The sequence below is a fragment of the Fonsecaea multimorphosa genome, assembly GCF_000836435.1.
Source record: "Fonsecaea multimorphosa CBS 102226 unplaced genomic scaffold supercont1.3, whole genome shotgun sequence".
Taxonomy (NCBI): Eukaryota; Fungi; Ascomycota; class Eurotiomycetes; order Chaetothyriales; family Herpotrichiellaceae; genus Fonsecaea; species Fonsecaea multimorphosa.
Genome location: NW_015971637.1, coordinates 1,745,765 through 1,773,522, shown reverse-complemented (window position 1 = coordinate 1,773,522; position 27,758 = coordinate 1,745,765). Strand labels below are relative to the sequence as shown.

Here is a 27,758-nt window from a genome sequence, read left to right as displayed (position 1 = left end):
CCGTGAACGATTGAACAGTCAGCAATTCTGCTGACTTAGCGTTTTTCGCCTTCCAAGTCACGACAGCCTCGTCCGGCTCCGCTACCAAATGTGGATTGGTCGCTCGACTTCTTGACATCACAGCCTCGTGGGATGGGACAACGGAGGCTGTTAGAGAGACGTCCTGTAAATGGCGCTAGCTCGAGGTATATGAAGCTTGACTTCCCCCGCCGTCGACCTATGCCCATGAGTCCCGAACCCGACATCGACTCCAGCTACCTGCCCATCTAGCCAAACTATCCCATCAATGTCGCGAGAATCTCAGCCGCCGTATCCTATCCCGCGAAGGGCACATCAAAAGTCGCGAACTGGATGCAAGAACTGCAAACAGAGAAAGGTCAAAGTAAGTTATCAAAGCATTATCTTCATCCTTTCTTCTCAACACTGATTCTAACAAGCTTCACACAGTGTGACGAAAGGCGCCCCGTCTGCGACAAATGCGCTGTCCACTATGCCAACATTCAACAATGTGACTATGGGGACCAGAGTCCTACGGCAGGCGAATCAACGACGGCGACGACAAGATCCGCCGCAGAGAAGCTGAGGAGCTCGTTGAGGACGGTCCCTATCCTGCCTAGGCCTCGCCCAAATCACAAAAGTCCCGGCTCTTTGGTCCCGGTTGGCGCTGGATCGTCAACATTCGATCCTTTCACACAGCATCCACCGTCTGTGGAACCAGACATAGACCTGCTAATGGGGACGTGTAAGTCCAAAGAGACCCGTATCACAAACAGCAGCTAACTCCACCCGGCAAGACTTCTCCTCCCATATCTTCAACGTCTTCCCATACTACCCCACACCAACTCTGAATCCTGTGCTGGAATTCTTCGCCCCACTGATAACAAAGGATACGGCTCTGTTCCATGTCACCCTCCTTGTCAGTGCCTTTCGGTTGGAACAGCACTTACCGCCGAAAGAACGAGTGAGGTGCATACGGCTCTCCAAGATCTGCATGGACCTGATACAGAACAGGATAAACGAACCCTTTCCCGACTGTGTCTCTGATGGGACGCTGGCCGCCGTTGCAGGAGTTGCAGTCATTGAGGTAGGTCCAGTCCCACGTAAGAACCTGCCTGCCGAAAGCGAAGCTGACAGAGTTGGCAGCATGAAAAGGGCAGTCTGCGTCTTTCCCGTATCCATGTGACGGGGCTGAAGCAGATGCTTGAAGTCCGAGGTGGTCTAGAGGCAGTTCGCATGTCAAACCCTACTGTTGCGAACGTGCTGTTTTGGTGAGTACACCGGCAGTCCAACCCGGTACCATTTCGACACTGACCAGTCATATCCAGCATGTTTGTCGCCACAGCCGATGTCGAATTCCCATCCTGTGACGCACAAACAGTCGTCCAGCGCCCTCCATGGTTCTACCAGAGCCTCCGACTCGACGGGGCTCTCGTCGGCACTGGCGTAGAGCTCCCGAACCCGAGTCCAATCGATTTTCAGGCCCACGGTGTCCTGCCAGAGTATTCGGAGCTCATGCTGAATATCCGCATGCTCGCCATGACCTATCAGACAGCCCAGGACTGCAACTCAGCCAGAGAATACCAGGAGGTATTGACATTTCTGTGCGCCACCTTGCAGCGGCTGCTTACCTTGCCGGTCCCAGACCTGCTGCTGGGCAGCTATGAAAGTACGATTACAGCAGCATGTCGACATGCTCTGATCATTCACGTATTCGCCCAGTGGTGTGGTCACCAGCCGGATCCCTCTCTCTTGGTGAGCACTGCCCAGCACGAGCTACTTGCCACGCTCCGCCCCTTGACCGAACAACGAGGAGTAGGTACAAAACTACTCCTATGGCTCCTTTCCGTCGGTGGCACCTGTCCATTCGGCCCAGCTCAACACAAGTGGTTCGTAAGCCAGCTTGCAGACACGGCCGCAGACTTAGAGATTCATTCCTGGGACAGCATGAAGGCTAGTCTCAAGCAGGTCATATGGCATGAGTATCAGGATGACAGACAACACAAAGAGCTGTGGGATGAGGCGGTCCAACTCAGAGAGAGTGGAACCCTTCACTCTTCGGAGATGGTCTATCACGTACCTTCTGGTGTGTGAAAGTACCGGGAAAGCCGACCACTGTTCATGGTGAGTCAGGTTCTGGTGGTCTTGCAGGCGAACGGAATCCATCCTGATTTCGTGGATGTATTGGTGTGGGTAGAGCCGCAACTGCCGAGTCAGCGTCGGAAGCACGACCGATGCGGATAGCATCAGTTTATGAGGAAAGTGTTGTCGAGTTCGTCCTTTGCTTATCGACGGTCTCAGGTGGGCAGACGCTGCCCGACGTTCTCAGGCACCCGGCGCCATCGTTTGTGCAACAACAAATCGAGGAATTTGTCAGTGACCCCACGTGGCGACAAGCAGCCTTCGAACCCTTGGGGCTATACGAGACCCTCTCGATGGTCCAGTGTCTAGCCTTTTGAGGTATATGCTTCCAGCAATATACGTTTAGACGATGCAGCCAATCAATATAGCAGCCGCGGACCTGGCCAAACTGCTTGCATAGCCGATTTGCCACAGGACTTCGCACCCCTGTATCATTTCCAACTCTTTATTCAAGCCACTTCGGGTTCGGGTTCAGGAGCGAATGACCGACCTAGGAAGACGGGTCGGCCTTTCCAGGATTTTGAAGACCAATCTGCATTCCGCATATCTTGTGGAAGTGGGAATAGTCCGAAAAGCGGCGCAAGCCACAATTTCAGATTGGAGCCGGAGAGTGCCTAATATCTGGCAGCCTTTGAGCCGTCAAAGTTGTGCTGCAGGGGCGTTTTGCCCTGCATAAGGCACGGGACGAATGGGGGCCAAATCTTGAATGACACAGACTGAGCTCGTTGTGGAGACTCGAAAGTCCCGTCTGATTCTCTCTAAATTCGAGTGCCGCAGTCTGGACGCCAATTCGTGGTTGGGGTGGTTTGAGCTATCTCAAGAAATGGTGTATAAAGCATAACCTGTGGTCTGCGAACCTGGATTCTGAGCAGCAGAGCGACATTCAATGATGTGAGTGGACCTTAACAAATGGCCGGCCACGGTCATATCTTTGCCTTCATAGTATGAAGTTGACATTTAATTGGATCCGTATAGAACGGTCCACAAGACTCCCAACACTCGCTCAAGAATTTGGACGCCGATGCTGGTGCAGCATGAACGCTACTCCTCAAGAATCGCTGCATGCGACCAAAGAAGCATTGGACAACATGAATGACATGACTTTTGCGTTGTCCTCAGAGGTTGGATGGGAAAGAGCTACTCCAGACGCGGGCTTTGACTTTTACTCGCATATAACATTCTGGAGTGAAGAAAGTATGGCTAGCTGCATCTGCGGCGAACCTCTCGGCTCGTACTGCGGCTGTTCCCCTGGTTCTTTGACATTTCATCACGATCTCAACTACCTCGAACAATCGCCCGCGCAACATATCGACGGAAGTCCCCCAGATTGTGGACAGCGCGTCACCCGACTTGAGCCACAGGACCAAGGAGCGTCGAAGTCCGCGGTACCGACCAGGAAAGAGGTATTTGTCTCCAGAAAATATGAATGCCCTTGTCTGTCTGACCAAGTGACCCGTCAGCGTCGAAGGCAGCAGAATCGTGCAGCGCAAGTTCGACATCGAAACAAGCGCAATCGATTTCTCCACGAAACGCTTCGCAGTATTGATGCTTTGAAGGAGGAGCTGAAACAGACAAGAGCCCAGCGAGACTTTTTCAGGCTCATGTATGAGGATCTCGAGACACAGTTGTCGGAGATAAGAAGACAAGGAAGCTCGAAACATCAAAGTAACTCTCCTTTGCATCATGGAGCTTTGGATTGTGATTCCTTGGGCATCGGGCGACCAGGTCACGGTAGATTGGACGACTCATTGTGAGTCTTCTCAGTGTTCGGAGGACGAACGAATGCCAGTCAGTGGCAGGGATCGACCATGATACACGGATACCCATCACTGGATAGTTTGTTGTTCGGGGCCTCTGGACCGTACCATTTATGCTTAAGATCTGCGTCTGTTGGGGGTTGCCGGAAAGGGGAATCAGAAGTTGAGTAGAGGAGGTTTCCATCAGGCGCTCAATGATAATCCATTGGAGCAATCAGATCCTCATGAGCTGCATATCTCGTCTCAACGGGAGTGAGCCGATGTCAAAGCAGGCCACGAGGAGCAACGCCGATATAACAGATTGCTTGTTCAGTCCTTGACCCGCTTCCCGAACACGGCAAGGGGTTCCACGGTTGAGGTGACTAAGAAATCTGTCCGTCTATAGTCATAACCATGATCTTTTTGGTTAAAGTGGAGGTGAATGAGCCAAGTCCGTCAAAAGTATTATTGTTGCAAATGCTGGAGAGGGAGTTGACGGTCATAGTCGTACGCCGCAGGATCATCAAAGGCCAAGTCCTGTTCAAACCACTGCAAAACATCAATACCGCTCATGAAAGCATCGTCCGTATCATTCTCCAACCACTGTGCACTTTTGGCTTGAGTCTGTGCATCCAATAGAGTCTGTTCTTGGGGCAGCTGGGCTCGAGTCGGAGGCACGCTAGTGAGGCCACCAAAACCATAAGCGAGGGGTTCTGTTTCGTGTGACTGTTGGCTCTCATCGCTATGGAGGCAGTCGAAGCGTTCAATTGAGGGCATAGAAGGGACGGGTGTCGGACCGACTGCTGATCTGATAGCTGCAGCATTGTCCGCTTGCTTCAGCACAGAAAGCAATCTGGATGAATTTAGTCCTTGTGTCTTAATCTGCGAGAGAACCAAGCAGAATGCTCTGGCCACAATAGAGTTAGTTTGAGCATGCACCCTCCTGAGCACATCAATGATTGCCGTCAGATACTCTTCGAATTTCAGATCTTGAACGTCGATGTGGGATCTCCCTTCAAACTCAGCCTGGCTATCGCATATATTGAGTAGTTTGCGGAGTGCTCGAGCTGCATAGCCGGTGCGTACAAAGAAAATGTTTGGCAAAGTGCAAATGGAGGCCAAGTCTGTGGAGAGAAATCCGTCAAAGCATTCGTGTATCGCAGCGAGGCAGTTGGCCAATGCCTCGACTCTTGCGGGAATGAAATGTAAGTCTTTGAACTTTGATGTCATACTCTCGACTGCTTCAACTTGGGGCGCATGAACAGGACGAAGCGGTGAACGGAGGTCGTCGATGTCATGTTCCGGATGCAGGGCTATTTCGTGGATAAACAGATCGATGCATGCCACAACGTGGCGAACGTAGGCTTTAAGTCGCTAGGGTCAGCTTGCGCAAGAGATCTATGTTCCTCGTCACTTACGCAGGCTCAGATCTGTTTTGGCATGGCGACGCCAATAGTCCAATTGCTGACGAAAGCCCCGAATCTGATACTGTACCTTAACATCTCGGAGTGTGACAATTGCACCAGGGTCATCCATAGAAAATGTGACCGAGGCATCTTCTGCAATACGTTGGATACGTATCAAGTCGCACAGCCATGTATCGCTTGCTAAGGTAGGCTTCTCCGCTGAGAGGACATCCAAACATTCCTCAGTATACACAGACCAGCGGACGAAGGCAGGGTGGCGAAGTGACATTGAAACACTGAGTAGATCTGTCAGCTACCGCACAAAGATGTTTGGTAGAGGTTCGAACCTCGTCCCCATATAATAGCATCCTAACCATGCCCGCCGTCCCGCGAGTGATTCCAATTGATGGGGATCACTTCTTTGGGTTGCCGAAGATTTATGAGGCCGTCTGCCTAAGCCGATGTCAAGCGCCATTGTGCAGGCAATATGCAGCATCTGGTTGAAATTAAGATCTCGCAAATTTTTGGTCCTGCCGTAGAACAAGACGTGAATGATCAACGTTTGCACGAGTTCAAGAGATCGTTCTCCCCTGTATACGACACGTAAGGCTAGATCTTTGATGAGCATGTCGCATAGTTCAGCATCGACGGTTGTTTGCATTGAAGCAAGGCCAACCGTAATGACAGCGAAGAACAGGAGCGATTGCTGCTGCTTGACGGCAAGAGCATCTGTATCAGACGCGAAGACCACAAAGGGGAAGTAGCGAGACATTTCGTTCTTGTACCGGTCGAAAGCCTTGCAGGCAGTTTCCCAGTCGAGCAAGCCGGCAGACATGGCTTCTGCAATGAGCGTGGTTTCGGTTTTGGCTGATGCTTCCACCTTGGAGCCCGAATTTCCTGTCGAATCATCATGAATACTGCTAAGTTTCTTGCGATCTGAAGGGCTGCTCGTCTCGTTGGCGGTCAATAGTGCTGTCAAGGCATTGATTTTCTGCTCGAGGTCTGCAACCCGTTCGGTAGTCTTTCTTTTCCTTCGTCGTGGTACATCTTGCATAATGCATTGCCGACGGGCTCTTATGCACAGCTTACACGCGTTTCCTAGGGCTTCGTCGATCTCGCATCGCGTCTTCATGCGACGACATGTAATACATGCACGACTAGATCTGATGGTTCTCGCCTTGGGGGCAGCGGCATCTTCGCTCTCTTCGCTGTCGTCGCTGTGGATTTCAGGATCATCGGAGGGATTCATCGTTCAGACGTACCAGATCCTCTGAATAAGATGAACGATTCCCACCAGTAAAGAAAGTATCAGGGGTGAGGAGGGAGGAGGGAGGAGAAAAGCTGTCGCAACCAGTGTTTCAATTTATCAGGCAACGCTTGGGTTGCTGCCTTCGGAGGAATATTATTCCGCGACTCCAATACAACCTTTGCCGGCTCTTCGGCGGCAAACTTTCTATTGATTTTGAGGGACCTCGTCGCGCAGCCCAGGTCTTTCCATGGTATCCAGGTCTATAGAACAATCATCTTGACAGTTGGATCGACATAATAAAACAGCGCCTCGGCAAGCTCAGGCTTTGATCTTTGGCTGCTCGTCAGCATTTTGGCTTGTTGCCGCCCCATCCTCATCACCCGTCTCATTGAGAGCAGCTGACTTGGGACTCACTTCTGGTGATCCGTTGTGGATTACAGCTTCTGGCTCAGCCTTCTCAATCTCCACGGGACTGCTGTCAGTCTGCACGCCGTTCTTCTTGACAAGTCCAAGCTTCTCCAAGCGGATCTCCATGGCTCGTCGATGAGCGTCAAGACCTTCACACCTTGCAAGCTCCATAACTGCGTAACCTACTTCCCCAACACCTTGCTCTGTGACCTCGCTGCTGGTGATATTCTTCATAAAACTGCCGAGGTTGACACCGCTGTATTGCTTCGCGTAGCCGTATGTCGGCAAGCTGTGGTTCACACCTGCGGAATAATCGCCAACAGACTCAGGCGTCCAACCTCCCAGGAATACGGAACCTGCATTTTGAACATCAGGTAGTACGGCGCGAGGGTCAGCGATTTGCAGAATGAGATGTTCAGGTGCATAGTAATTCGACCACTTCAGTGCTTCTTTGAGAGTGGTCACTGAGATGGTAACACTGTGCTCGATTGCCCCTCGAACAATATCCACTCGCGGAAGTTCGTGCGCCTGCTTGTGCACTTCATCCTCAATCGCTTGGAGCTGCTCCTCGGTCAGATCAACAGCGATAAGCACAACTTGGCTATCTGTGCCATGCTCGGCTTGACTGAGCAGGTCACTGGCAACAAACGCCGGATCGGCTGTTCTGTCCGCAACAACTAGCACTTCAGACGGGCCAGCTGGCATATCAATTGATACTGCGGCGGAGGTATCGTTGCTGACAATCATCTTCGCGGCCGTGACAAATTGATTTCCTGGACCCAGGATTTTATCGACCTTGGTGACAGATTCTGTTCCATAGGCCATGGCGGCGACAGCCTGAGCACCGCCCGCCAAAACTATGGCTTCTGCTCCGACTTTGTGCGCGATGTACACGATTTCCGGCGTGACAGTACCATCAGACCTCGGGGGCGATGCAAGGACGATGTTCTTGCATCCTGCGGCCATGGCCGGGACACCGAGCATAAGCGCCGTTGAGGGCAATACTGCAGTGCCGCCAGGAATGTATAAACCGACTTTCTCAATCGGTCTCGAAAACCGAGAGCAGGTCACACCAGGCATTGTCTCCACGATCAATGGTGCTGACGGTTTCTGCGCAGCATGGAATTTGAGGATATTATCGTACGAGGTGTTTATCGCTTTGATGGTCTCTTCGGGAAGTTGCATCAGCGACTTAGGAAAAGGTGCTTTTAGTACAGGAGATTTCAGACCGGTAGCTTTCTCAAATTTGTGGGTATATTTCAGGACAGCAGAGTCGCCGTTGGCACGAACATCGGCAATAATAGGATGGACAAGTGACATGATTTTCTCGTTGGACTTTTGCGAAGGTCGTTGTAGGGCAGCTTTCAAAATGTCGTCCGAGAAAGTTTGCGACGTAGAAAATCTTTTCAGCTGTATCCGGCCCGATTCTGCCCTGCCAGCAGGATCTAAGGGGCCTTTTGGAACAGATGCTGCCTCCTTGACATCTTCATCCTGGTGGCCATCAACACCGTTGGTTTCGGAAGTTGACTTCTCAACAACAGGGGTCTCCTCAACGTATTGAGGTTTGGCATCGCCTTTCCGTCTCTTCACTTTCAGACTCTTCAAGTCAAGGTTCTTCTCAATGTCTTCCAGAGTGACGTCCGCGGCAATGCACCTGGCAAGAGCAAAGTAGAGCAGATCAGCTGCCTCAGAGGCAATGTCTTCTTTCGAGGTTGCTGCGCAAAGTTCATCGGCCTCTTCTTTGATTTTTGCATTGACAAGCTTCGGGTCGTTGAAAAGCCGAGCAGTATAAGAGCCCTCGGGGGCTTCGACCTTGCGTTGCTGCAATGTTCGTTGTAGTCTAGACAGCCCAGAAACCTTGCCCCAGCATGACATTGTTCTCAGATGGCAGAAACCCTGCCCTTTCTGATGAACCCTGAAAATCAAGCAGTCCTTGTCGCAATCGAAGCCGATACTGATCAGTTCCTGAATATCCCCGCTCGATGCACCCTTGTGCCAAAGTCCTCTTTTTCGACTTTGGTAAACGCCTGTTCCGGTCTTCAGCGCTTCGGCGATACTTTCTTTGCTGCTCCACACCAAGCCCAACGCAACGCCGCGCTCATCAACTACCGTAGTCGCGTAAAGGCCCGTCTTTCGATCAGCGGTGGCCCCAGAGACGATCAATTCCACAGCAGGTATCAGAGCCTTGTTTTCCTCCTTGGAAGGGTCGAAGGTCAACTTCTTTGAGGAGACAATCAGAGCATTTCCGGGATATTCGTGCAGCAGGTTCCTTCCTTCAATCTCGCTCGCGACCGAGACGAATATTGTCTGATCATGACTTGGAGGATAATTATCCAGCTCTTTCAATACCGCATCGACGTACTCATTGCCTTTGTCGCCATCGAATGCCCATTCAGCAGTCTTCCACCGTGGATTGTCATCGAGAAAGGTCTTGAGTTTTCCAATATCGGTTTTCGGATTGACAAGGGAGATAGTCAAGACAAGGCGATCCGCAGAAATGGTAGGCTCTTGCGACAGAGCCTTCAGCTGCTCGAAGGTGACGAATATTTTGGATGCCCCGTTGTTGAGAACGTCAATGACATTGTCCCAACTCTTCAGCTTCCTAACATCGAGGTATACATCGAGTTTGGAGAAATTCTGACGAAGGAACTCGAGATTGGATTGGTATGTCTCTGGAGTGACTTCGATCAGACAATGCCCAAGGTAGGCTACCTGATCCAGAGTGAGACCAGGGACGTCTTCCTTGAGTATGTCCTCTGGATCGACCGAGACCAAGAGCCCTGTACCCATCTCTACAAGCAAGTTGTAGGGTCTGATTGTCGGAGATGCAGAATGCAAGGCGTGGAGTGAGGGAGGAAAGTCGCAGGGAATGAAAAAGTGACTGCGGAATCGGAAGCTCAACAATTATTATTTGCAGAGGCTGTGCATGCGCAGGTGGCTCGGTGGATCCTGCAGCCCCTCGACCCATATCGCCATATCGATAGCGCCGATAACGATAAGACAGGAGGGGAAGGTCATCCGAGAATCCCGGCCCATTTTCTCCAATGCGAAAGCCTCTCTACCAACCAACTCCACCGCCAACATCCATTTACATTCCTCATCCTCGACCGCGTGGCTCGCGCGCCCTTAGATGCATATGTTTATCGACGTTCACATGTCAGCAAACAGAATTATCTGCATCACTGGCCCTTCGTCGCATCAGACCACTTTATGGAAGGGAACAGGGATGAATAAATTGAAAGACATGTGAAAGTCGTCTTCCAAGTGATACACACAAAGCCCGACTGACTTGCAATTCTGTATGAAGACAAGGCACTCCTTAGCATACCTAGGTTTATTTTCCCTTACTATCCTGCTTCCTAGAAATCAGCTTACATACATGCCCAGCATGCCCAAGCCAGCCGATTCGCCAGAAAAGACGCCTTTGCCTGTGGCCTAGACGACAAACCCTGCCGCCAGCTGAGGGCTTGTTGATTTGAATAAGCCGTCCAGGCTAGATTTGGCTGACATTGCAGTCTTGGAGATCAGCCTAGCCCCCGTCAGGCAGCACCATGATCGTATGACTGTCCACAGTTATCATCCATCATATCCAACATTGCAGCCTTGTTGACCCTATGCCGAGAAATTGCAGTCGCCCCTGCACTTCCGATCACCAAATATAGCGCATAATGAGATCCTCGTGCAGCCTTCTTTCCACGGTGGTCTACACATGCCTCCAACGTCGCAGCAAAGTCAAGTTCAGCGCTCAAGTTTTAAGATGACAAGGTGCCAGCCAGAGAGCCTGCTATTCCCTGGTGTGTCCTCTTGACAGTCTTGGAAGTGATGGTTTGCGGAGCTGACTCACATGCAGTGCCGAGTAGACAATAGCGTCATTGATGATGTGTTTCGAGAAGCCCATACCATTACCTAGGCAAATCGCCTCATCACAGAGCTTTCGAACGAATCTCTCAGTATCAATAACGACGGTCTGGATATCTTCGTTGGGCGAAGGACCTTTGGAAGTATGAGACCAGCATCCCTCTATAGGGAATAACCGCAGTTCGAGTCTGTTGCCGTCCAGAATTGTCCTCCCCTTTTTGGCCAGATGGTGGTCGATCTCTTCAGCCCGAACAATATCGGACAGGATACCTTCAAGTTCAAGGTCATTTTGGATAGCAGCGGCGAGCTGGTGGTGCTTTTCGTCGTCGAAGATTCTGTTGCCAGGAGCATGCTCTGGCGGAGAAGCTTGGCCATTTAGTCTCCCATGCGTTTTCCGATGGCTCTCTTCGATCATTTTGTCGAGCCCAAGTCTAGTCAGAAACAGAAGGTCCGACCTGCTTGAGTGACGAAAGCTGAAGCCATGCACTCTGTCACACCAGGAGTATCGCTTATCCTGAAACTCGTCGCAATGCAAAGCTTGATAATTGCGCCACATTCCATGACGGAAGAGTCTCTGCTGCACTGAAGACCCGGGAAAAGAGAGCTCTTTGATGTCCGAATAGTCCCCAGAGAGTACCGGGTTCCCATTAGGCATCAATATGATTGCCGAAGACAGGAATCTGTGCATGTTGTAAGAGCTTTCTGGAGTCGGGTTGTCAGCCGCCTTGACACTGGTCTTAAAAACCGGGGGATGCTGGGAGGTCCACAGCAGCTTCGACTGTGGTCGGCTGGACGTCTGGAGGATACTTTGAGAGACAGCCTGTTGACAGTCGCCAGAAGTTGAGTTGGGGGACTGATCTTGAGAACAGCAGACATCTTCATCGATTTCGGCCGCCAGATTCCGGAACTTCTCCACGGCTTCATGATAAGCTGTTCCTAAACCTCTAGAATCACTGATAGTTGGAACAGCCATTGATCGCGTGACGTGGTCTCCAAAACCCAGAAAGGCATCGATCATTCCTTGAACAACGGATTCCAGCTTTTGGATTCTGGCATCATTCTCAGCCATTGTTTGTTCTTGCCTATGCCGATAGCGGCGCTGTGCAGCCCTTCCCCGGGCTCTTCGTAACTGCATTAAGAATATTAGCGCCTGTGGGTTGAGATGTCGCAGAGTACATACAGTTTCATCCAAAGTAGCATTTTGATCGGCTTTTAGTGGCCTCCCACGCATGCTGCCAACTTCCGTCACTCAATCGAAAATGTGGCAAAATTGTGACATGCAAGGTGGCAGACGTACTTAAATTAAGTCGGCCGGCCGAGCAGGCTTGAATAGATTGACAGCTGGTCCTGTGAGTCGATAACCTGGACTAAATGGTCCACTTGGACAAGCTTCGCATGGTTGAAGTGCCAGCATGATACAAGGTAGATACCTTATGAACGGCACCGGGGTTTCTTTCTATTGCAAGTGCTGTTGGTGCAGGGGCGTGTATGAGTAATCGGAGCAGTACCGCGGCGAGGCGACGACCACCAGTTGACACAGGCACTATACCCCAAAACAGAGCGATGAAGACCTTGCTGTTCTCATAGACTATGGCAGAGCGATCTTCAAGCTTCATTGTAGGTGTGAGAGGTCACCGCATACAACATCATACCAAATTCATCCACGGATGACAGCCAATCATCGATCTTTTTCTGTCGCACCGGCGCTGGATTGGGGTCAGACTGTGGCCAGAGATCATTAATGAGTAGCTCTCCGTCGCTCGAGAGGCCTAATTGTTGATTGTAGGCCGCATTCCAAGATCGGCGATCCCGCGCATTCCAAAGAGGCTTGCTCGCTGGGGCCGGGAGGCCTGTGAGCTCTACGGCAACAAACGATGGAGAGCCCACAGTGAAGTTGACCAGGTTGTCAAGTAAATAGGTAGCAAAGAGTGTTCTCCTTTTTGTAGAAGCGACAATCCACGATTCCCAGTCGGGTCGGCTACCAGTCGTCTCGGCAGGACAAAGCGTCCCTCTGCTTGCAAGATCGCCGGCTAAATCTTGGAGCTTGATCATGATATCTTGTTCAACCAAGCTAGCAGCATTTGCCGAGCAGAAGAGCATTATCGTGTAGAGAAGATAGCACTGTAATATGGCCAGGAGTTCCAAGTGGCCGGAAAATGCACGCTGCTCGCCCCATCTCAGCCCTGAAACCAGTCTTGAAGATGAGTGTACCTGCCTTTTGAAATAGTCGCGACATTTCCTGTCCGATGACCTCTCGGACCATGGCAGCGCTCTCAGGGGTCTGGGCCACCCACATGCGTGTTATGTTCATGCAATTTGCCAACGGCTCAGCAACCCGGTCTGCAATTTGAGACCAGTGGATGAATGGAGGATGATTCTCGGTCAGAAACATTCTAGGATAGGACTTGAACACACGCGTGACAAATGCCATCGTCGACGCCTGAAACGGCTTCGGTCGCTGATCCACGGAAGGAAGCAGGCTCTCGAGCCAGCGGCCGCGGATTCTGTGTTCGTCCACGGTGCATACTAGGTGGATGTTGCCGAAATCCAGCAACTCGTTGTTAATGGTTTCTGGAGCAAGCGAGTCCGAGAGCCATGTCCCATCGACGGTAGCTGGAGAAGACTGACTTGCAGCGACTTCTTCGGCGAGCTTCGCATCGACATAGGTGCAATCAAGGTTTCGATTGCTACATCTTGTGCAAGACGGTCTTTTGAGGTCGCACCGCACTTTTGATTTGTAGCAATGATTGCAAGATTTCTTCCTGGGTATGGATTCCTTCGGACTCATGACACAATGCACACAGGCGAACAACCTCGACTGGGCTTGTAGACGCGGAGCAGCGAGGCAGAGAGGCGAGATGACTTCGGAGATCCGATGATGGAGTGAGTCGCCACTGGGGCTACGCTTTTCCTGTTTGGGAATAACCCCACTTCTCGGGTGAGTTGCCTTCCTCGGTGATCCTTAGACCTCTCCTCGTCGCTTTCAATAGTGCTAGCGAGCCACTTGCCCGTTGGATCAATTCAAACATCACAGTTGTTCTTGCTACCACCTCCTAGCTAGGTATGAATCTCTCGGTATAGGTTCAATGATTTGCTGGCTGTCTCGAGTTTCCCCGCAATCTGGACCACGTCCCACCATCCAGATCATGAGACAGAGTGTCAGAAGACGCGACTCCCGATGACCAAATTTGGAATCCAGGTCCATCACTTCGCCTCCACTCGTCGAAACTCTCATGAGGTATAGAGAATATTCTGACACTTGATGACAATGAAAGTCTCCGTGGTAAGTTCTGCATAACTTGCGTCAGATACTGCTTCGGGATCCCCCGAATGAGGCTGTACATGGCTTCTGCAGTTTTCCTTTGTCCCAGCTTTCGGAACTCCGATCATCCCTGTTCACTCTGAAAATGGCGTTGCTCGAGTCATTTCGTGGGCATATATGGACGTGCAGCCACTTAGCAATATGCTGTTTCCTTTCAACATCGAATTCAAAATGTCTCAAACCGACCCCATAACACAGATTAGCTCCTCGGAGCCTTACACAATCTTTACAATCCCACAAAAAGCTCTCATTGTCACGATTGTCTCGTTCGCGGCCACGCTTTCCGGCTTCGCATCGAACATCTACTTTCCCGCTCTTCCTCAGGTCGCCAACGACCTCTCAGTCACTACCAGCCTCGTAAACCTCACTGTGACATGCTATTTGATATTTCAAGGCCTGTCGCCCACTCTCTGGGGCTCCTTGTCCGATACTAAAGGCCGCCGCATTACCTACATGTGCACTCTCGTCATATTTCTTGGAGCGTGTATAGGGCTTGCAGAGACGCGAAGCTACGCGCAACTGTTGGTCCTTCGTTGTGTCCAAAGCACCGGGAGTGCAAGCACTATTGCATTGGGTGCAGGAGTCATTGGGGACATTACGAAAAGAGAAGAGAGAGGTGGATATATGGGTATCTTCCAAGGTGGACTTTTGATGCCTGTCGCTATCGGCCCGGTGATTGGTGGTGTTTTGGCGGACAAAATGGGTTGGAGATCAGTATTCTGGTTTCTGACGATATACGGCGGAGTCTGTGTCCTCGTCATTGTGCTGATCCTGCCTGAGACACTGAGGTCGATGGTGGGAAACGGATCGGAAGAACCAAAGAGATATGCACTGTCCCCTCTGGCACTCTATCAGAGAAGGAAGCATTTCAGGCAAAACATTGCCAGGGCAGAAGATGAGAAACCAGCGCCGAAACGAATTGACTTTTTGGGTCCAGCAAAGATCCTATTGCATATAAAAACCTTTTGCGCGATATTCTACGTCGCTCTCCACTATACAGTGTGGCAAATGGTTCTCACCGCTGTTTCCACGCTCGTCCAACACAACTACAACACATCAGAAATCCAAGTTGGTCTAATCTTCCTCGCCAATGGCGCAGGATCCATTATCGGAACCATTCTGGTCGGCAGATTCCTCGACTATGACTATAAGAGGATTCTACGCAAATATGATGGCGATGAACAGCGCGTTCCGATTGAAAAGGCCCGGCTGAGGACTGTCTGGATCTGGAGTGCACTCGAATGTGTCTCCGTGCTGGTTTTTGGGTGGACCGTCGACCAACGTGTCCACATCTCTGTGCCCATTATCTGCTTTTTTGTCCTCGGGTGGGCCGCCATTTCACTCCAAAGTGTCATCTCGACCTACCTTGTCGACATCCATCATACCCAGAGTGCTTCCGCGACAGCTTCTCTAAACCTGGTCCGCTGTTTGTTGGGAGCGGGTGGAACTGCTGTAATTGGGCCTCTGGTCAACAGTATTCATGTTGGATGGACTTTTACGTTATTGACTGGTGTCTTGCTGATACTGGGAGGCCTTGTCCTGTTCCAAATCATGTTTGGCAAAGCCTGGAAGCCGAAACTTGAGCAGAATACACCGGCTGAGATGGAAGACCAGAGGCGTGTCTAGACAACAGTGGCTCCTGCACTTGCCAGGTATATGATTTACAAAATGTAGTGAGATCACAGGCACATCAAGAATCCACCGGGACTGGAGTACTTGAGGCGATAGAGCCATAGCTGTTGTCACTTAGGTCGGATACTTTGCCACGTTACATCTACCACCTAGTACAGCATCTTTTTATGTACAATATATGGAATAGATTTAGTTTGTCTTCTCTACTGGCGACCTGCCTGTCCTTGACAGAAGGCTGTGGTTACAAGGCTGAGCAGCTAAAGCGGCATTGACCTCTAAACCAATCAGGACTCGCCCGCTCGCCGCATTTTGGAGTCATTTCTCTCCAGAACTTGGAGTCAGAATTGGGTGAACTCGACCATAATTCTTCTCGCAACCGCCTTCTCTTCTTGTCCTTGCTGTCGTCCTATCAGGTCCCCTCGGCGGACGCAATCATGGCAGAGGATTTAACCACGAAAGTCCTCGACGTCCTGAACTCCACAGACGGTCCCGTTGTCACATCGGACATCTTTCCCAATGCCACCTTTGTCAGTGTCAAGTCCGCGGTCGACAAATTACGGTCGAGAGAATTCATTCAAGCGGAGCAAATTGATCGGTTAGAACTTGTTCTCACAAAAGAAGGACATGACATCGCAGAAAATGGAAGCAATGGCGCCAGGGTCTTCGAGGCAGTCCGGGCAGCATTAGAAGGACTGAAGATCAAAGATTTACCCACCGCTGTAGGCGACGCAAATGTGGCCAAGTTCGGTTCGGGAGATGCTTTCAAATTAAAGTGGATCAAGAAGGATGGGGACACCCTCAAAGCAATTACGGACAAGATCCAAGACGAGGTGCAAGAACAACTACGGGAGATCCAGTCCAGGAAAGCCCTAGACAACCCCAAAATTGTGGCAGACTTCAAGAAAAGGAAGTATGTGGCAGAGCAGAAAACCGTCGACTTCAAAATCTCCAAGGGCCCTAAATTCTCGACAGAATTTGTCAAGGAAGAAGCAGATCTGACTGCAGAAATGCTGGCGTCTGGGGCTTGGAAGACCGTGCAATTGAAACCATACAACTTCAAAGCAAAAGGAGCACCCACGCCATCCGGAGCTCTTCACCCTCTCAACAAAGTGCGTCAAGAGTTCAGAGAGATCTTCTTTGAGATGGGATTCGAGGAGATGCCGACAAATCGATATGTGGAGACCGGATTCTGGAATTTTGATGCTCTCTATGTTCCTCAACAACACCCTGCTCGCGATCTTCAAGACACGTTCTATATCTCGGATCCTGCAAGAGCCGATCCTCCTCGGGAAGATCCAGAACCTCCAGCCCCTGGGGAGAAACCCACACCTTCACCCTCACATAAGAGAACAAAGTCGAAAGAAAAAGCCTTGGACTTCAAGAAATATTGGGATGATGTCCGTGCCGTTCATGAGAATGGGAAATTCGGGTCAATAGGTTACAGATACCCATGGTCTGAAGATGAGTCTTTGCGACTTGTTTTGCGGACTCACACCACAGCAATTTCTACATACATGCTCCACAAACTCGCCCTGAACCCTCGGCCAGCGCGGTACTTTTCCATCGACCGGGTCTTCCGAAATGAGACAGTCGACCAAACCCATCTTGCGGAATTCCACCAGGTGGAAGGTGTGATTGCTGACTGGGGCCTGACTTTGGGCGGATTGATCGGTTTCATGGAAGTCTTCTTCGGCAAGATGGGGATCAAAAACCTGAGGTTCAAGCCCGCATACAACCCTTACACAGAGCCGAGCATGGAAATCTTCAGCTACCACGAGGGATTGAAGAAATGGGTCGAAATCGGAAACAGCGGCATGTTCAGGCCGGAAATGCTGGAGCCCATGGGCTTACCAAAGGATATGCGGATATATGGTTGGGGCTTGAGTTTGGAGCGACCGACCATGATCAAGTGAGTTTTCGATCTTTCGAGCTGTCGATATGCTAATGTTTGTGAAACAGGTATGGCGTCAACAACATTCGGGAACTCCTGGGACACAAAGTCGACCTCAACTTCATTGAACAGAATCCCGCTGTCCGCTTACACAAAGATTAGAAACATTTTCCCACGAGCGACAAATTAGCATGTACGAAGACACGTGGATCCTACGCGCTCAAGATATGTGTGTTGCAACTTGAAAGGAGCATCGCCTCAAAAAAGGTTCTAGATTCCCAAGAAGAGAAGGCTAGAAATGATACCCAATTGCCTCTTCATCTTTTCCTTATGGCTCCCTGTTTATCCTTTTCCTCCTTTTGCTTCCGTTGAAAGCGGTCAATTCCCCTTAACCGGCACATCAAGGCTTCCGCAGACTCCCTCTACCATGACTGTGGAAGTAGAGATCATAAATCGTACATACAATCAGCCGAACATTGAGCCCTCAACGCCGCCTTCTGAAGAGCTGTGATTTTATTTTCCGAGATCGAGAGTCAGAGCACAGATACGGGTGGCACATTTTGTAGTTTCATAGGTATGGATCTCTAGTCCTTGGGTTAGAGGGAAGAAGAATAGCCACGCGCGCGCGGGCGCGGGTGTGGAACAAAGGTGGTGAATTGTTTCTGTATTGTTTTCTTCTGGGCTGTCCCAGTTCTTGCATTTCTATTCATGCTGCAGGTGGTCATGCACAGAATTGAACCATGATGTCTGCCCGGTCCAACCAAGCAAGCACGCGAGAGTTTTCATCGCTTCGCCTTGCGGAATTGATTTGCGTTTTCATCACCTGTCCCACAGACAACCACAACAAAAGGCCTTGTGTCGTTGAACGTGCTGCGCGTATCGCTTTGCCTAAGAGAGGCTCTGACGGGGCTGCATAAGACTTCAATGGGAGCCTCGCCTCGCCTCTGTATTTTTCACTCTCTGGCTCCGCCCCTTTCATGATGATTGTGTTCCCCTCATACTCCTTCCCTCCCACCCTCTCTCAACCATCCCATTTGTCAAAAGAGTGGTAAATCTTTTATCTCGTCGCCTGCGCGCTCCAGACACTCTTCAAGAACCCGTCCTTCTGCGCCAACCGGTTCAAGCTGTCGTCGCTCTCGGCCCGGGACCGCACGAACCCGCACAGCGCGTACACCTGGTTCTCGCCCGTGTACCGGCCGTTCTCGTCCACCTTGCCCACCGAGATCTGCACGGATGCGTGGTCCTTGGCCTTGATGATGCGGTTGGTCGCGCTGCATTTGCGGGGCACGTAGCTGTTTAAATAGGTAAGATGGTCAGCGCACCTGGAATTTGGGATAGAAAAGAGACACACAAAGGCACGGAAATAAAATGAAGAGAGGAACAGAGGTGACGGATGGGGGTCCTCTCTCCGCGCACACAAAAGTCCCGTTTTGTGTGCCATTGTGTGTGTGATGGCAGAGAAACTTTCTCAGAAGTAGGGATGTGAGGGACATGGGAAAACGCTTACAGATCGACGATTTCGCCCTTCTCGTTCTCCATGGTGACTTTGATCGATGCTAGGATGCGGCTATTATCTTTCTCTCGTAACAATGCTGGAAAAGTGTGGTGTGTGTCTCTAGGTGATGGCGAGGGTAGGAAGAATTCGTGGTTTCAGTTACTCGTTCGATAAAGGCGCCCGCGGGGAAAATAATCGTCAAATGTGCGTTGCCAGTGGGTCGGAGACTGCGAGGCCGATCTGCCAAGATATCTGCACTTGGCCTCGGAAGAGATGCGCCGTAATTGTACTTGGGAGTAAAAGGTATAAAGCGAAGTTTGTGAAAAGTCCTCGACGTCCGTCCCGTCGACGCTTTGCAAAACATTCACTACATTCCTACCTACCTAGGTAGGCACCGTACTCTAGATACGTCCATGCCTCCTGTGACTTTGGCAATAATATACTTATGCCGAGAGAAGAGACGTGATATCAGCCGGCCTTCTGAAATTATTATGTCATGTTCAAGTGTATTTCCATCCTCGTATGCTAAGCCCCAACTGTTCTCCCCCACCGCGGGTGGAAAGGTCGTCAGGGAACCCGCTAGCTGGCACTATTTGACGAGAACCGTCATGTTCAATGGCTTCGTCGGCTGAGTTGGAGGACTATCTGTCCCATTCAGGTGTTTCTTTGAAGCTATCACCATGCTTGTTGATGCTCAAATGGCAAGATGGCTGCGTTAAACAAGTCCTCAAAGCTGAATTGTCCGCCAGCCATTTGCAGATGGGACATGGGACCGCCGAGCACCGCAGTCGGTATAGGAACTTCGCCTATCCCTGACATTCCTACCTCGCGAGCTTGCACACCTTGTGGTGATTGGATTTCAGCAGCATCGTGGCGCGGTGGCAGACCGCCATTCGTTTCCGAATCCATGAGGCCTGCCCTGCTTATCGTCGATTGGCCGAGCAATAATGACCCCGTCTGTTGACCTGGGAATTCAGATGGATCGCTCTGATCTGTTTGCAGTTTCAGGACTTCGCTCCGATGGTACTCTCTCGCAATCTGGGTAAACTCGGAAAGCCGAGAGGTTTGCATGGCAGCGTCGGTCACATGCTCGAGGCGACTAAAGTAGCCAGATGCCATGTCCAGAAAGAGAAGGTTGGTTTTGGCGTCTTGACTGGTAGGGTCTTGAATGACAAGGTCAAACACAATTAACATGGCGGCGAGAGGCATAGTGGCTAATGTCCTGCCACGATTAGCGTTTCCCAAGACCTATGTAGTACAGCTTACCAAAGCGAAGTATATGTCTTGAGATCGATGAAATTCGTAAATCCCAAGATTGCCCTTGCAGCGTGCCCAAGCATGACCTCGCCAGTGCCAAACATTGGCAGATCTTTGGTTCCACAGTGGATTGCCAGCCTTGCAAGTGCAATAACGACGCTATAGTAAGTAAATTTGAGATGAATCAAAACGGCTCGGGACTGTGGGCTTTGTCCGTCTGGCATGCAAGTAATATCTTCGGGCCTACAGTACGCAGGAAGGCTCCCCTTCCAGGCGCAAAGTGCCTTATAGACAGACTCAATCTTGCTCCGCTTCTGGTCCACAGTATACATCGTTGCTTGGACGGAGAAAAGTTCCTCGTAACAGACCGATAACAACCTGGCCAGTCGTGCGCTGCTTAAAACCCAGTCATGGTCACTGCGTATAGACTCCGGCGTTATTGGTGGTAGACAGTCAATGTCAAAATCGGCGATGAGCTAGCTAGAGAGTAAGCTCCAGTAATCATGCAAATGGCATTGGTGGCGTACAGAGGTCCTCGAATTTTGGAAACACCAAGACTTCTCGAGTTGGTATATCACCCAAAAAGTTCTGGATTCATCGACCCGATCTGACTTGTGCAGCCGAAGACACATCGCCAGCCTAGCAGCTTCTGAAATAAAGTCCTCTTTAAACTGGAAAGAACTCATGTTTTGCGAGAAGATTGCCTGAAATTTTTATCAGCTTTCCCTCTGCTGTAGTGAAGCCACCAATATAGCCCTACCATTGCGGTGATAGTCTTTACTTGTTAGCAATGGAATTATATCTCAAAAGAACCTGACTCACTTGTACACGCAGCAGCGTTGGCCTTGGTCCCAAAAGTTTCGGGAAACACTCCCGCGCCTTCATAAAAAAGTGCCATGCCAGACCCTTGCCTGGAAAGAAGGCCCCTCTGCCGTGGTATTGGCAGCCAAGGGCAAGTACAGTATTATATAGGGCGGACCATTCCGAGGCATTCGACAGAACCTGGCCGAACTGAAGTCCGGAGACTTCTTGAAGAAACGATGGCCGGTCAAGGAATGGATACACGGGATGTACGTAACGGAAATATGCTGAAAGCACGCCTATGTGAGCAAGTCCGCGGTACAAGGACAGAACGGAGTTCACCTTGGATATACTCTTCTCTCAAGTCTTGAGATAGGGCAGCGTCTCTCCGCAATACCGTCGCACCTGGACTCCAGAAAGTCTTGGTGGCATTTTCGAGACGCTCAGTCACGTCCGAGCGCACTTCATCGATCATTTGCCCGACCCTGCCATGACCGAGGACTCGGGCCAACGACTCCAACCTCGATTCGCTAAAGACACAGTAGCTCGAACAGGTCGCTTCATACCTTGTCAGACAATGATGTTTCAACTTGGGAAGGGGCCATTGAGTACCATAGTTTTCATCGGCCTAAGGTGCCGTTCAGCTTGTTCGCCTATCGTAGAGAATTCGGATATAGCCAAGCTCACCTCAAACAGTCTCTTCTGGTTTGTTCTTTTACCGACCACTCCGCGGTCATGGTGAAGCAATTGATCAATAAAAAGGTTGTTTTCGCTCAACGCTGGCGAAGGTTGCTGTGTGGATTCAACATCCGGATTTGGTGGTACAGGATCTGTGGCATGCTGTTCTGCTTGAGGGCAGATGTCCCAGACATGGACCTCTTGATACCGTGAGGGACTTGGCTGTCGTCCTTCACCTGCAATCACAGCCTCGGCTCAGTATCTTCTCTCAGCTGTCGGGTCCTTTTCCATTCGTACCATTTCGTCGCTCTCGTTGTCGCCTCATGTCGCGAGAAACGTGACAGTTCTCTCGCCTTCTCTGTACATTGCCAATCAAAAGTCAGGAAGAGGACCGGCTCTATGTGAAGTTGAAAGGAATTTTACCTGGCAGTTCAAGCAGGCTGCATCTCCGGGGGGACGTCCTGCAGACGGTCAACAAAGAGCGCCCGACACATTCATAAACGGAGGTGTCGTGAAGCACTGGTAGGAGCTTACTGCAGCGAACCTTCCTGACACGGCAGTTTTCACATGTTCGCAGGAAATTGTCTGTCGACATGTGTATTGCGGAGTGGTCAGTTCTTGGATCAGATATCAAGAGCGCGTAGGTACTTAGGTAGGTATCCCCGCGTTTCTACAGGTAAGTACGTACGTACGTGGGTATGATCGTTTACCTGGAGAACCAGATTTAAGGGGCTAGTAGGCTCACGGTGGGGAGCTCACGGGGCTTGCTGGGGCTAGTAGGAGGCGCGGGGGGGTACGTGCGGGCTTACGGGGCTCAAGGGGGCCCCTAGCCAGACCCAGAGTTGGACTTCAAGTAACTGGGAAGCCAAGGCGCTGCCGATCCAGAGGTTCTTGCTCTGAAGTCTAATCCGATGGTCCTTCCCTGCTCTTGTGTACGAGGAAGTCCACAGGCAGGAGCGGCTCAGCGGTGAACATGAGCTGGAGTCTACTCCATTGACTTTTCACCTACCTACCAGGTAGGTACCTAGGTATGGAGCCATAAAGCTGCTGGCGTTGCTGCAAAGAAGCTTACATACAGAAATGTGTTTAACTAACACAAACACTCAACGGAGATTTCCAAAGATGCTCTCTCTCTACCACGACTTTACTCTCTTCAGCGTCACCTTCAAGCCGTCTCTTGGTTTCGATGTGATGACTCCAGCCGGTACGACTTTTTCATTTGGATTGAGAAGGGCCCATTCGAAAGCCCCGGCAAACGCAGCCACCATTGCCCTCAGCTCGGCTCGTGCGAAATTCTGCCCGATACAACTCCGCTGGCCGTGGAGGAATGTCAGGGTTGCATAATTGGTCGACGCGCCGCCCGTCTGATTTGGCTTTCCGGTCTCGAGATCGATCCATCTTTCCGGCTTGAACTCGTGGGCGTCGGGACCCCATAACTCGGGATCATTGTTGACGGCCCAAGGAGACATGATAAACCTGGTGCCTGCGGCAACTAGGTGTCCTATCACGGTAGTATCTCGCTTTGTTGTCCTCATTGTGACCGGCACGGCGGGCAGCACACGGAGGCTCTCACTGCAGACGCCGTTGAGTAGAGGCAGTGATTCCAGCACCGAAGCTATGCTCGTGTCCTCGGAGTTGGTAGGCGAGAATCCGTTCGGGATTGCAGCTTGGATTTCTGCGCGAAGGCGGGACTGAATGTCGGGATGCAGCGCAAGAAGATACGTCACCCATGTGAAGCTCGAGGAGGTCGTTTCATGGCTGATTGGAGATGTTAGTGATCTCAGTTGTCCTGAAGTTTGCCCACAAGCTAGTGGAGAAGAGAATTCGCACTCACCCAGCCGCTATGATGGTCAAAAGTTGGTCTACAAGCTCTTCATCCGAGAATACGTCTGACTTGATCAACGAGGCCAGGGTGTCGATGGCTTGGTCTTGAGAATCCTTCATTCTTTCTCGCTTTTCTCGCACAAACTGCCTGCATATGAGTCTCAGCTGGGCATTGAGCATATCATATTCGCGGGCGACGGGGCGGCAGAGCAACGAAGCAAGCTCACTGCTTCCAAGCAGGGACACGGCTGCGTGGATCTGTCGGCCCACAGAAGGGTGCACCAGCTCTTCATATATTTTGACCATCTCGTCGTCCGAGTTGCCTAGCGTGTTGAAGTCTCGGCCCAAGCCCGCCACACCGATAATGTCCAACGTTGTTTTCGGGGCGTAGTACTCAATGTCCACCGCCCCAGGCGGCAGGCTTTCGGCACCTCCGTGCCCACTCTCCGGCCCGAAGGCTTCGGCATCTATGACCTGGGTCATCTTGACAGACTTCTCCCAGAACAGAGTGTACAGGAGCTTGATCTGGCGAAACGCAAAGCTGGGCATGCTGTGCTTGCGCTGGTGCTTGTGTTGGTCGCCCTCGGCCGCGACCAGGCCGTCACCGATCAAGCGACGGAGAAAGACCCGGTCCCTGTCCGCCTTGGGGAACTCGTACGACCGGGTGACCAGGATCTCGGCCAGGGCCTTGGGGCCGGTCACCAGCACCGTGTCGCCTTCCATGAAGCCTCTGAGGCGAATGAGCCCGTCATTGGGGATTTCGCGAGTCCATCTCTGATAGTCGGCGCCTCGCGGGGGCTTGAATTGCGACAAAGCATGCCCGATGATGGGATAAGCGCCCTAAATATAAAAAGATTAACCCTGCCGCCCTGGACCGGCGGGGATATCCAGGACTTACTGGGGCATTTGGAAGATCTCGAAGCGGGCTGAGGAAGTTCGGGTAGATGAACAGAAGATAGAAGAACCACGATGCAAAGTTGATCAGCGCGAAGCAGAGAAAGGCCAGGTTGAAGCCATCGACAGGGGAATACTGGGGAGCCACTGCAAGCAACACCGCCGCCTGCAGCGCTGCAGAGAACACCAGCAGTAACGGCGTGGGAATGTTGAAAGCCATGGTGCGCGACTAGAAGACAGAAAGAGTGGGAAAAAAAGAGCCGTCGTTGATATAAACAGAGATGTCCCAAGTCTATACAGAGTCTCCTAAGGCTTCACGTCACTGCCATCAATGTCACGTTCGATTCTACGACATACGACATACGACAAACTCCTACGCAAAGGTGAGGAATGCTCAAAGCGGAATCTGTACACGTAGTCAGCAAGCCTGGGTCGTCCGAGCCGTCGCTTGAATCCAAGAGGTCGAAATAGAGCCGCGGCACCAACGACCCCCCAAAGACACCAAACATGGGTTTTGACGGGGCAAATTTAGGCCGATGCCCCGCATTCTTTTTCGACACTGTGGGATCTGTAGATGCTTAGATGCCTAGATCCCTGGGATGCTCATGTTCGTGTCTGACGGGGTTTTCTATCATTTATCTGCAGGGGCGTCAAGATCGTTCCCACAAAGCCAGGTGCGCGTAAAGGAGCAGAGTTGAATAGTTGTCGCTTACGACCACTGTCAGATTCATGCGTGGCCTGGCCACCCGCCTCGGCCGAGTCGGATGTTTGATAAACAATGTCCAGCACTTTCATGCGAGGTCGATGATACCAAATCCAGCGGGGAAGCGAGTCAGGAAGACAAACAGGATGTCTATGGCACCGAGTAGTTATTATCTCGTCGGTTTGTCATCTCCGGTTTCTACATAAACAGCTGCGCTCTCGAGGCCGTGCCAGTCGTTTCCCCTACGATCTCCGTCCCCAAATCAACAGAATAAGCACAAAACCCCCCAGCGCCTAAGCTCCTGTGCGCTTTAGCATCTTGGTGACATCGCCTCGCACAGCCTCCTGGATCCAGAAGGGCAGCGCTCTGATGAGTGCCGCATTGGACAGGGAAGCCGGGAGGATAATCTGACCACTGCTGCCCGAGATGATTTGCTTGACGATGGCGTCCGCGACTGTTTCGACTCGCATGGCCGACCGTCGAAAGCCTTCGTCGGCATCTTGTAAGGGCTGTGTCATTGGCGTAGCGACCCAGCTAGGATGGACAATGCTGTTTGGAGGTTTTCGATCAGTAAATATGCTCCCTCCACATATAATCGCTGCGCCCTGCGAGCATCGAGGGGGGAGGAATATGGGTTCATGAGCTCAAGATTGACGTACCTAGTGCGGACTTTGGGAGCGTTGTACCAGTATCTCAGCTCCTGGCCGAGCCCTTCGTGGAAAGCGAGCGCGCTAGCCTTGGAACAAGCATAGGCGATCATGTTCCCGGCCGTTGCGAAGCTGGCCATGCTCGCCACGGTGACCACATGGCCGTGGTTGTTACGGACCATCTCGGGGAGGAATTCCTTCACAAGGACGAAATGGCAGATGGTGTTGACGTCGAACGTGCGTCGGATACTTGCTTCCGACCCGCTCAGGATCGTGCCTCCCTCGCCGACGCCTGCGTTGTTGACGAGGACAGTCGGGTGTCCATACGTCTTGCGGATTTCGTTCGCCACATCTCTCACAGCGTCCGAGGATGTGATGTTGACTTGGAAGAAGGCGACGTTTGGCGCTGCAAACTGCCGGTCAGCCGTGGCAATATACAAGCAGGTTAGAAAAGCTCCGGTGTAACTAACGCAGTGGTGTCTTTGGCGCATTGACGTCGAGGATAACCACCTTGACACCCCGTGCCGCCAGGCCCGCAGTGACTTTCTCGCCTATACCGCTGGCGCCTCCGGTGACTAGGACGAGCTCTTTACTTGCATCCCAGCGGTCGGTCCGCGTCCAGTTGTTGATCGCCCGTCGTGATAGGAAATTGTTGGCCTTCCTCAGGATTCCGAGGATGAAGAGAAAAGTAAGCGCGGTGGCTGTTCGTGGCGACTGAACAACACTGTGAAGGCTTTGAGGGAGCCGCTCAAGAAGTGATGGAGGAAGCCTAGGCAACGAATACAACAACGTCCCGGTGACCAGTGGCTCGAGAGCCGTTGCTTTGAAAATAGACACCATTGTATGAGACTTGGAAAGCTCCCTGTGCGCTGAGCATTTGATTCCCCCAGAAAAGGAGCTTTTAGGTGCTCGCGGGGTCCTTTCCCCAGAGATTTAAACAGTCCTGTATCGCGACGAGGCTGTCGCAATCAACATGACAGCGCTCTCGTCAGATCAAGCCTATTTCAGGCCGCCACATTGGTCGCCTTTCACGAGGATGAACCGAGGCCAGAATCAGGGGTACGAGCAGAGGGGCTCCTCGTATCCTGCGTACGGTTGAGCTTCGGAAATCCATTCCATTTACCCCCGAAAAAGCTAGTCCGAACCGGCTTCATATCGAACCGGTCGAGGTCAACTTTTCATTCGTGGCCTTGTTCAGAGAAACCGAATGGGGGAGGAATGCATTGACTAGGACATATGCAGTATTCCCTGCGACAAGCATAGGCAGGAGTAGTTGTCCTCTAGTGTTGACCTTTCTCTACTCAATACTCTACACTGGTCTCATGTACCTTTCCCAATGTCATTTGACGACACCACCCGTCGAAGGAATTCGGCAGATGCGAACCCTTGGTGCCTGGCTGAGTAGAGTCAGCGCCTTATTTGGTATGACGAATGCGGGACACTGAAGGGAGAAGACAAGATTGACCCCTTCGGCGATCCTCGAGGACCATGGGAAACTGCCTAGGCTCAAGCACAAAGAAACGTCTCGGTCATAGGTTTGATTGGGAATAGTCTCGGTGGTTGCCTCTCGGAAGTACCTAGTAGACAAATACGAAATACGCAGGACCGAGTCCCTGGAACTTCTACCGAGTACTCGTATGTAACACTATCGTTGTTTCCCCTTTTCAACCCGCGGTGTCTTCTCCTTTATCTTGGTCTTGTAAATGCGTCGTCCGCCTTTTGACCTTGCTCGGACCAACTTGATACGCAGGCTCACAGCCACTAGCCCGCCCTCATCAGCTCGCCAATTACCGGTAACTCTGAAAGAATCCCCGGTTT

The 27,758-nt window shown here is 51.5% G+C and overlaps 11 protein-coding genes across 11 annotated transcripts; 3 read left to right on the top strand and 8 right to left on the bottom strand.

Moving 5' to 3' along the window:
- Positions 1 to 286: 286 nt before the first annotated feature.
- Z520_02451 (uncharacterized protein) lies at positions 287 to 2,091 on the top strand (the record flags this gene model as incomplete). Its single annotated transcript, XM_016772965.1, has 5 exons — positions 287 to 382; positions 448 to 742; positions 795 to 1,084; positions 1,144 to 1,268; positions 1,326 to 2,091. The coding sequence occupies 5 exons, from the start codon at positions 287 to 289 to the stop codon at positions 2,089 to 2,091; spliced, it is 1,572 nt and encodes a 523-aa protein (XP_016636435.1).
- A 2,249-nt stretch (positions 2,092 to 4,340) lies between these two features.
- Positions 4,341 to 6,530, bottom strand: Z520_02450 (uncharacterized protein; the record flags this gene model as incomplete). The annotated part of the gene is made up of 3 exons (XM_016772964.1): positions 4,341 to 5,239; positions 5,294 to 5,577; positions 5,629 to 6,530. 3 exons carry the CDS (start codon positions 6,528 to 6,530, stop codon positions 4,341 to 4,343), a joined length of 2,085 nt encoding a protein of 694 aa, XP_016636434.1.
- Positions 6,531 to 6,848: 318 nt separating this feature from the next.
- Z520_02449 (uncharacterized protein) lies at positions 6,849 to 9,728 on the bottom strand (the record flags this gene model as incomplete). Its single annotated transcript, XM_016772963.1, has 1 exon — positions 6,849 to 9,728. The coding sequence occupies one exon, from the start codon at positions 9,726 to 9,728 to the stop codon at positions 6,849 to 6,851; it is 2,880 nt and encodes a 959-aa protein (XP_016636433.1).
- Positions 9,729 to 10,722: 994 nt separating this feature from the next.
- Z520_02448 (uncharacterized protein) lies at positions 10,723 to 11,865 on the bottom strand (the record flags this gene model as incomplete). Its single annotated transcript, XM_016772962.1, has 1 exon — positions 10,723 to 11,865. One exon carries the CDS (start codon positions 11,863 to 11,865, stop codon positions 10,723 to 10,725), a length of 1,143 nt encoding a protein of 380 aa, XP_016636432.1.
- A 536-nt stretch (positions 11,866 to 12,401) lies between these two features.
- Positions 12,402 to 13,584, bottom strand: Z520_02447 (uncharacterized protein; the record flags this gene model as incomplete). Its single annotated transcript, XM_016772961.1, has 2 exons — positions 12,402 to 12,979; positions 13,008 to 13,584. The coding sequence occupies 2 exons, from the start codon at positions 13,582 to 13,584 to the stop codon at positions 12,402 to 12,404; spliced, it is 1,155 nt and encodes a 384-aa protein (XP_016636431.1).
- A 705-nt stretch (positions 13,585 to 14,289) lies between these two features.
- On the top strand, positions 14,290 to 15,744 carry Z520_02446 (uncharacterized protein; the record flags this gene model as incomplete). Its single annotated transcript, XM_016772960.1, has 1 exon — positions 14,290 to 15,744. One exon carries the CDS (start codon positions 14,290 to 14,292, stop codon positions 15,742 to 15,744), a length of 1,455 nt encoding a protein of 484 aa, XP_016636430.1.
- A 440-nt stretch (positions 15,745 to 16,184) lies between these two features.
- On the top strand, positions 16,185 to 17,803 carry Z520_02445 (uncharacterized protein; the record flags this gene model as incomplete). Its single annotated transcript, XM_016772959.1, has 2 exons — positions 16,185 to 17,659; positions 17,710 to 17,803. The coding sequence occupies 2 exons, from the start codon at positions 16,185 to 16,187 to the stop codon at positions 17,801 to 17,803; spliced, it is 1,569 nt and encodes a 522-aa protein (XP_016636429.1).
- An 895-nt stretch (positions 17,804 to 18,698) lies between these two features.
- Positions 18,699 to 19,180, bottom strand: Z520_02444 (40S ribosomal protein S21; the record flags this gene model as incomplete). Its single annotated transcript, XM_016772958.1, has 2 exons — positions 18,699 to 18,933; positions 19,149 to 19,180. 2 exons carry the CDS (start codon positions 19,178 to 19,180, stop codon positions 18,699 to 18,701), a joined length of 267 nt encoding a protein of 88 aa, XP_016636428.1.
- A 631-nt stretch (positions 19,181 to 19,811) lies between these two features.
- On the bottom strand, positions 19,812 to 20,497 carry Z520_02443 (uncharacterized protein; the record flags this gene model as incomplete). The annotated part of the gene is made up of 2 exons (XM_016772957.1): positions 19,812 to 20,358; positions 20,403 to 20,497. 2 exons carry the CDS (start codon positions 20,495 to 20,497, stop codon positions 19,812 to 19,814), a joined length of 642 nt encoding a protein of 213 aa, XP_016636427.1.
- A 2,508-nt stretch (positions 20,498 to 23,005) lies between these two features.
- Z520_02442 (uncharacterized protein) lies at positions 23,006 to 24,810 on the bottom strand (the record flags this gene model as incomplete). The annotated part of the gene is made up of 3 exons (XM_016772956.1): positions 23,006 to 23,630; positions 23,707 to 24,536; positions 24,595 to 24,810. 3 exons carry the CDS (start codon positions 24,808 to 24,810, stop codon positions 23,006 to 23,008), a joined length of 1,671 nt encoding a protein of 556 aa, XP_016636426.1.
- Positions 24,811 to 25,586: 776 nt separating this feature from the next.
- Z520_02441 (uncharacterized protein) lies at positions 25,587 to 26,780 on the bottom strand (the record flags this gene model as incomplete). The annotated part of the gene is made up of 3 exons (XM_016772955.1): positions 25,587 to 25,842; positions 25,953 to 26,346; positions 26,411 to 26,780. The coding sequence occupies 3 exons, from the start codon at positions 26,778 to 26,780 to the stop codon at positions 25,587 to 25,589; spliced, it is 1,020 nt and encodes a 339-aa protein (XP_016636425.1).
- Positions 26,781 to 27,758: the final 978 nt, after the last annotated feature.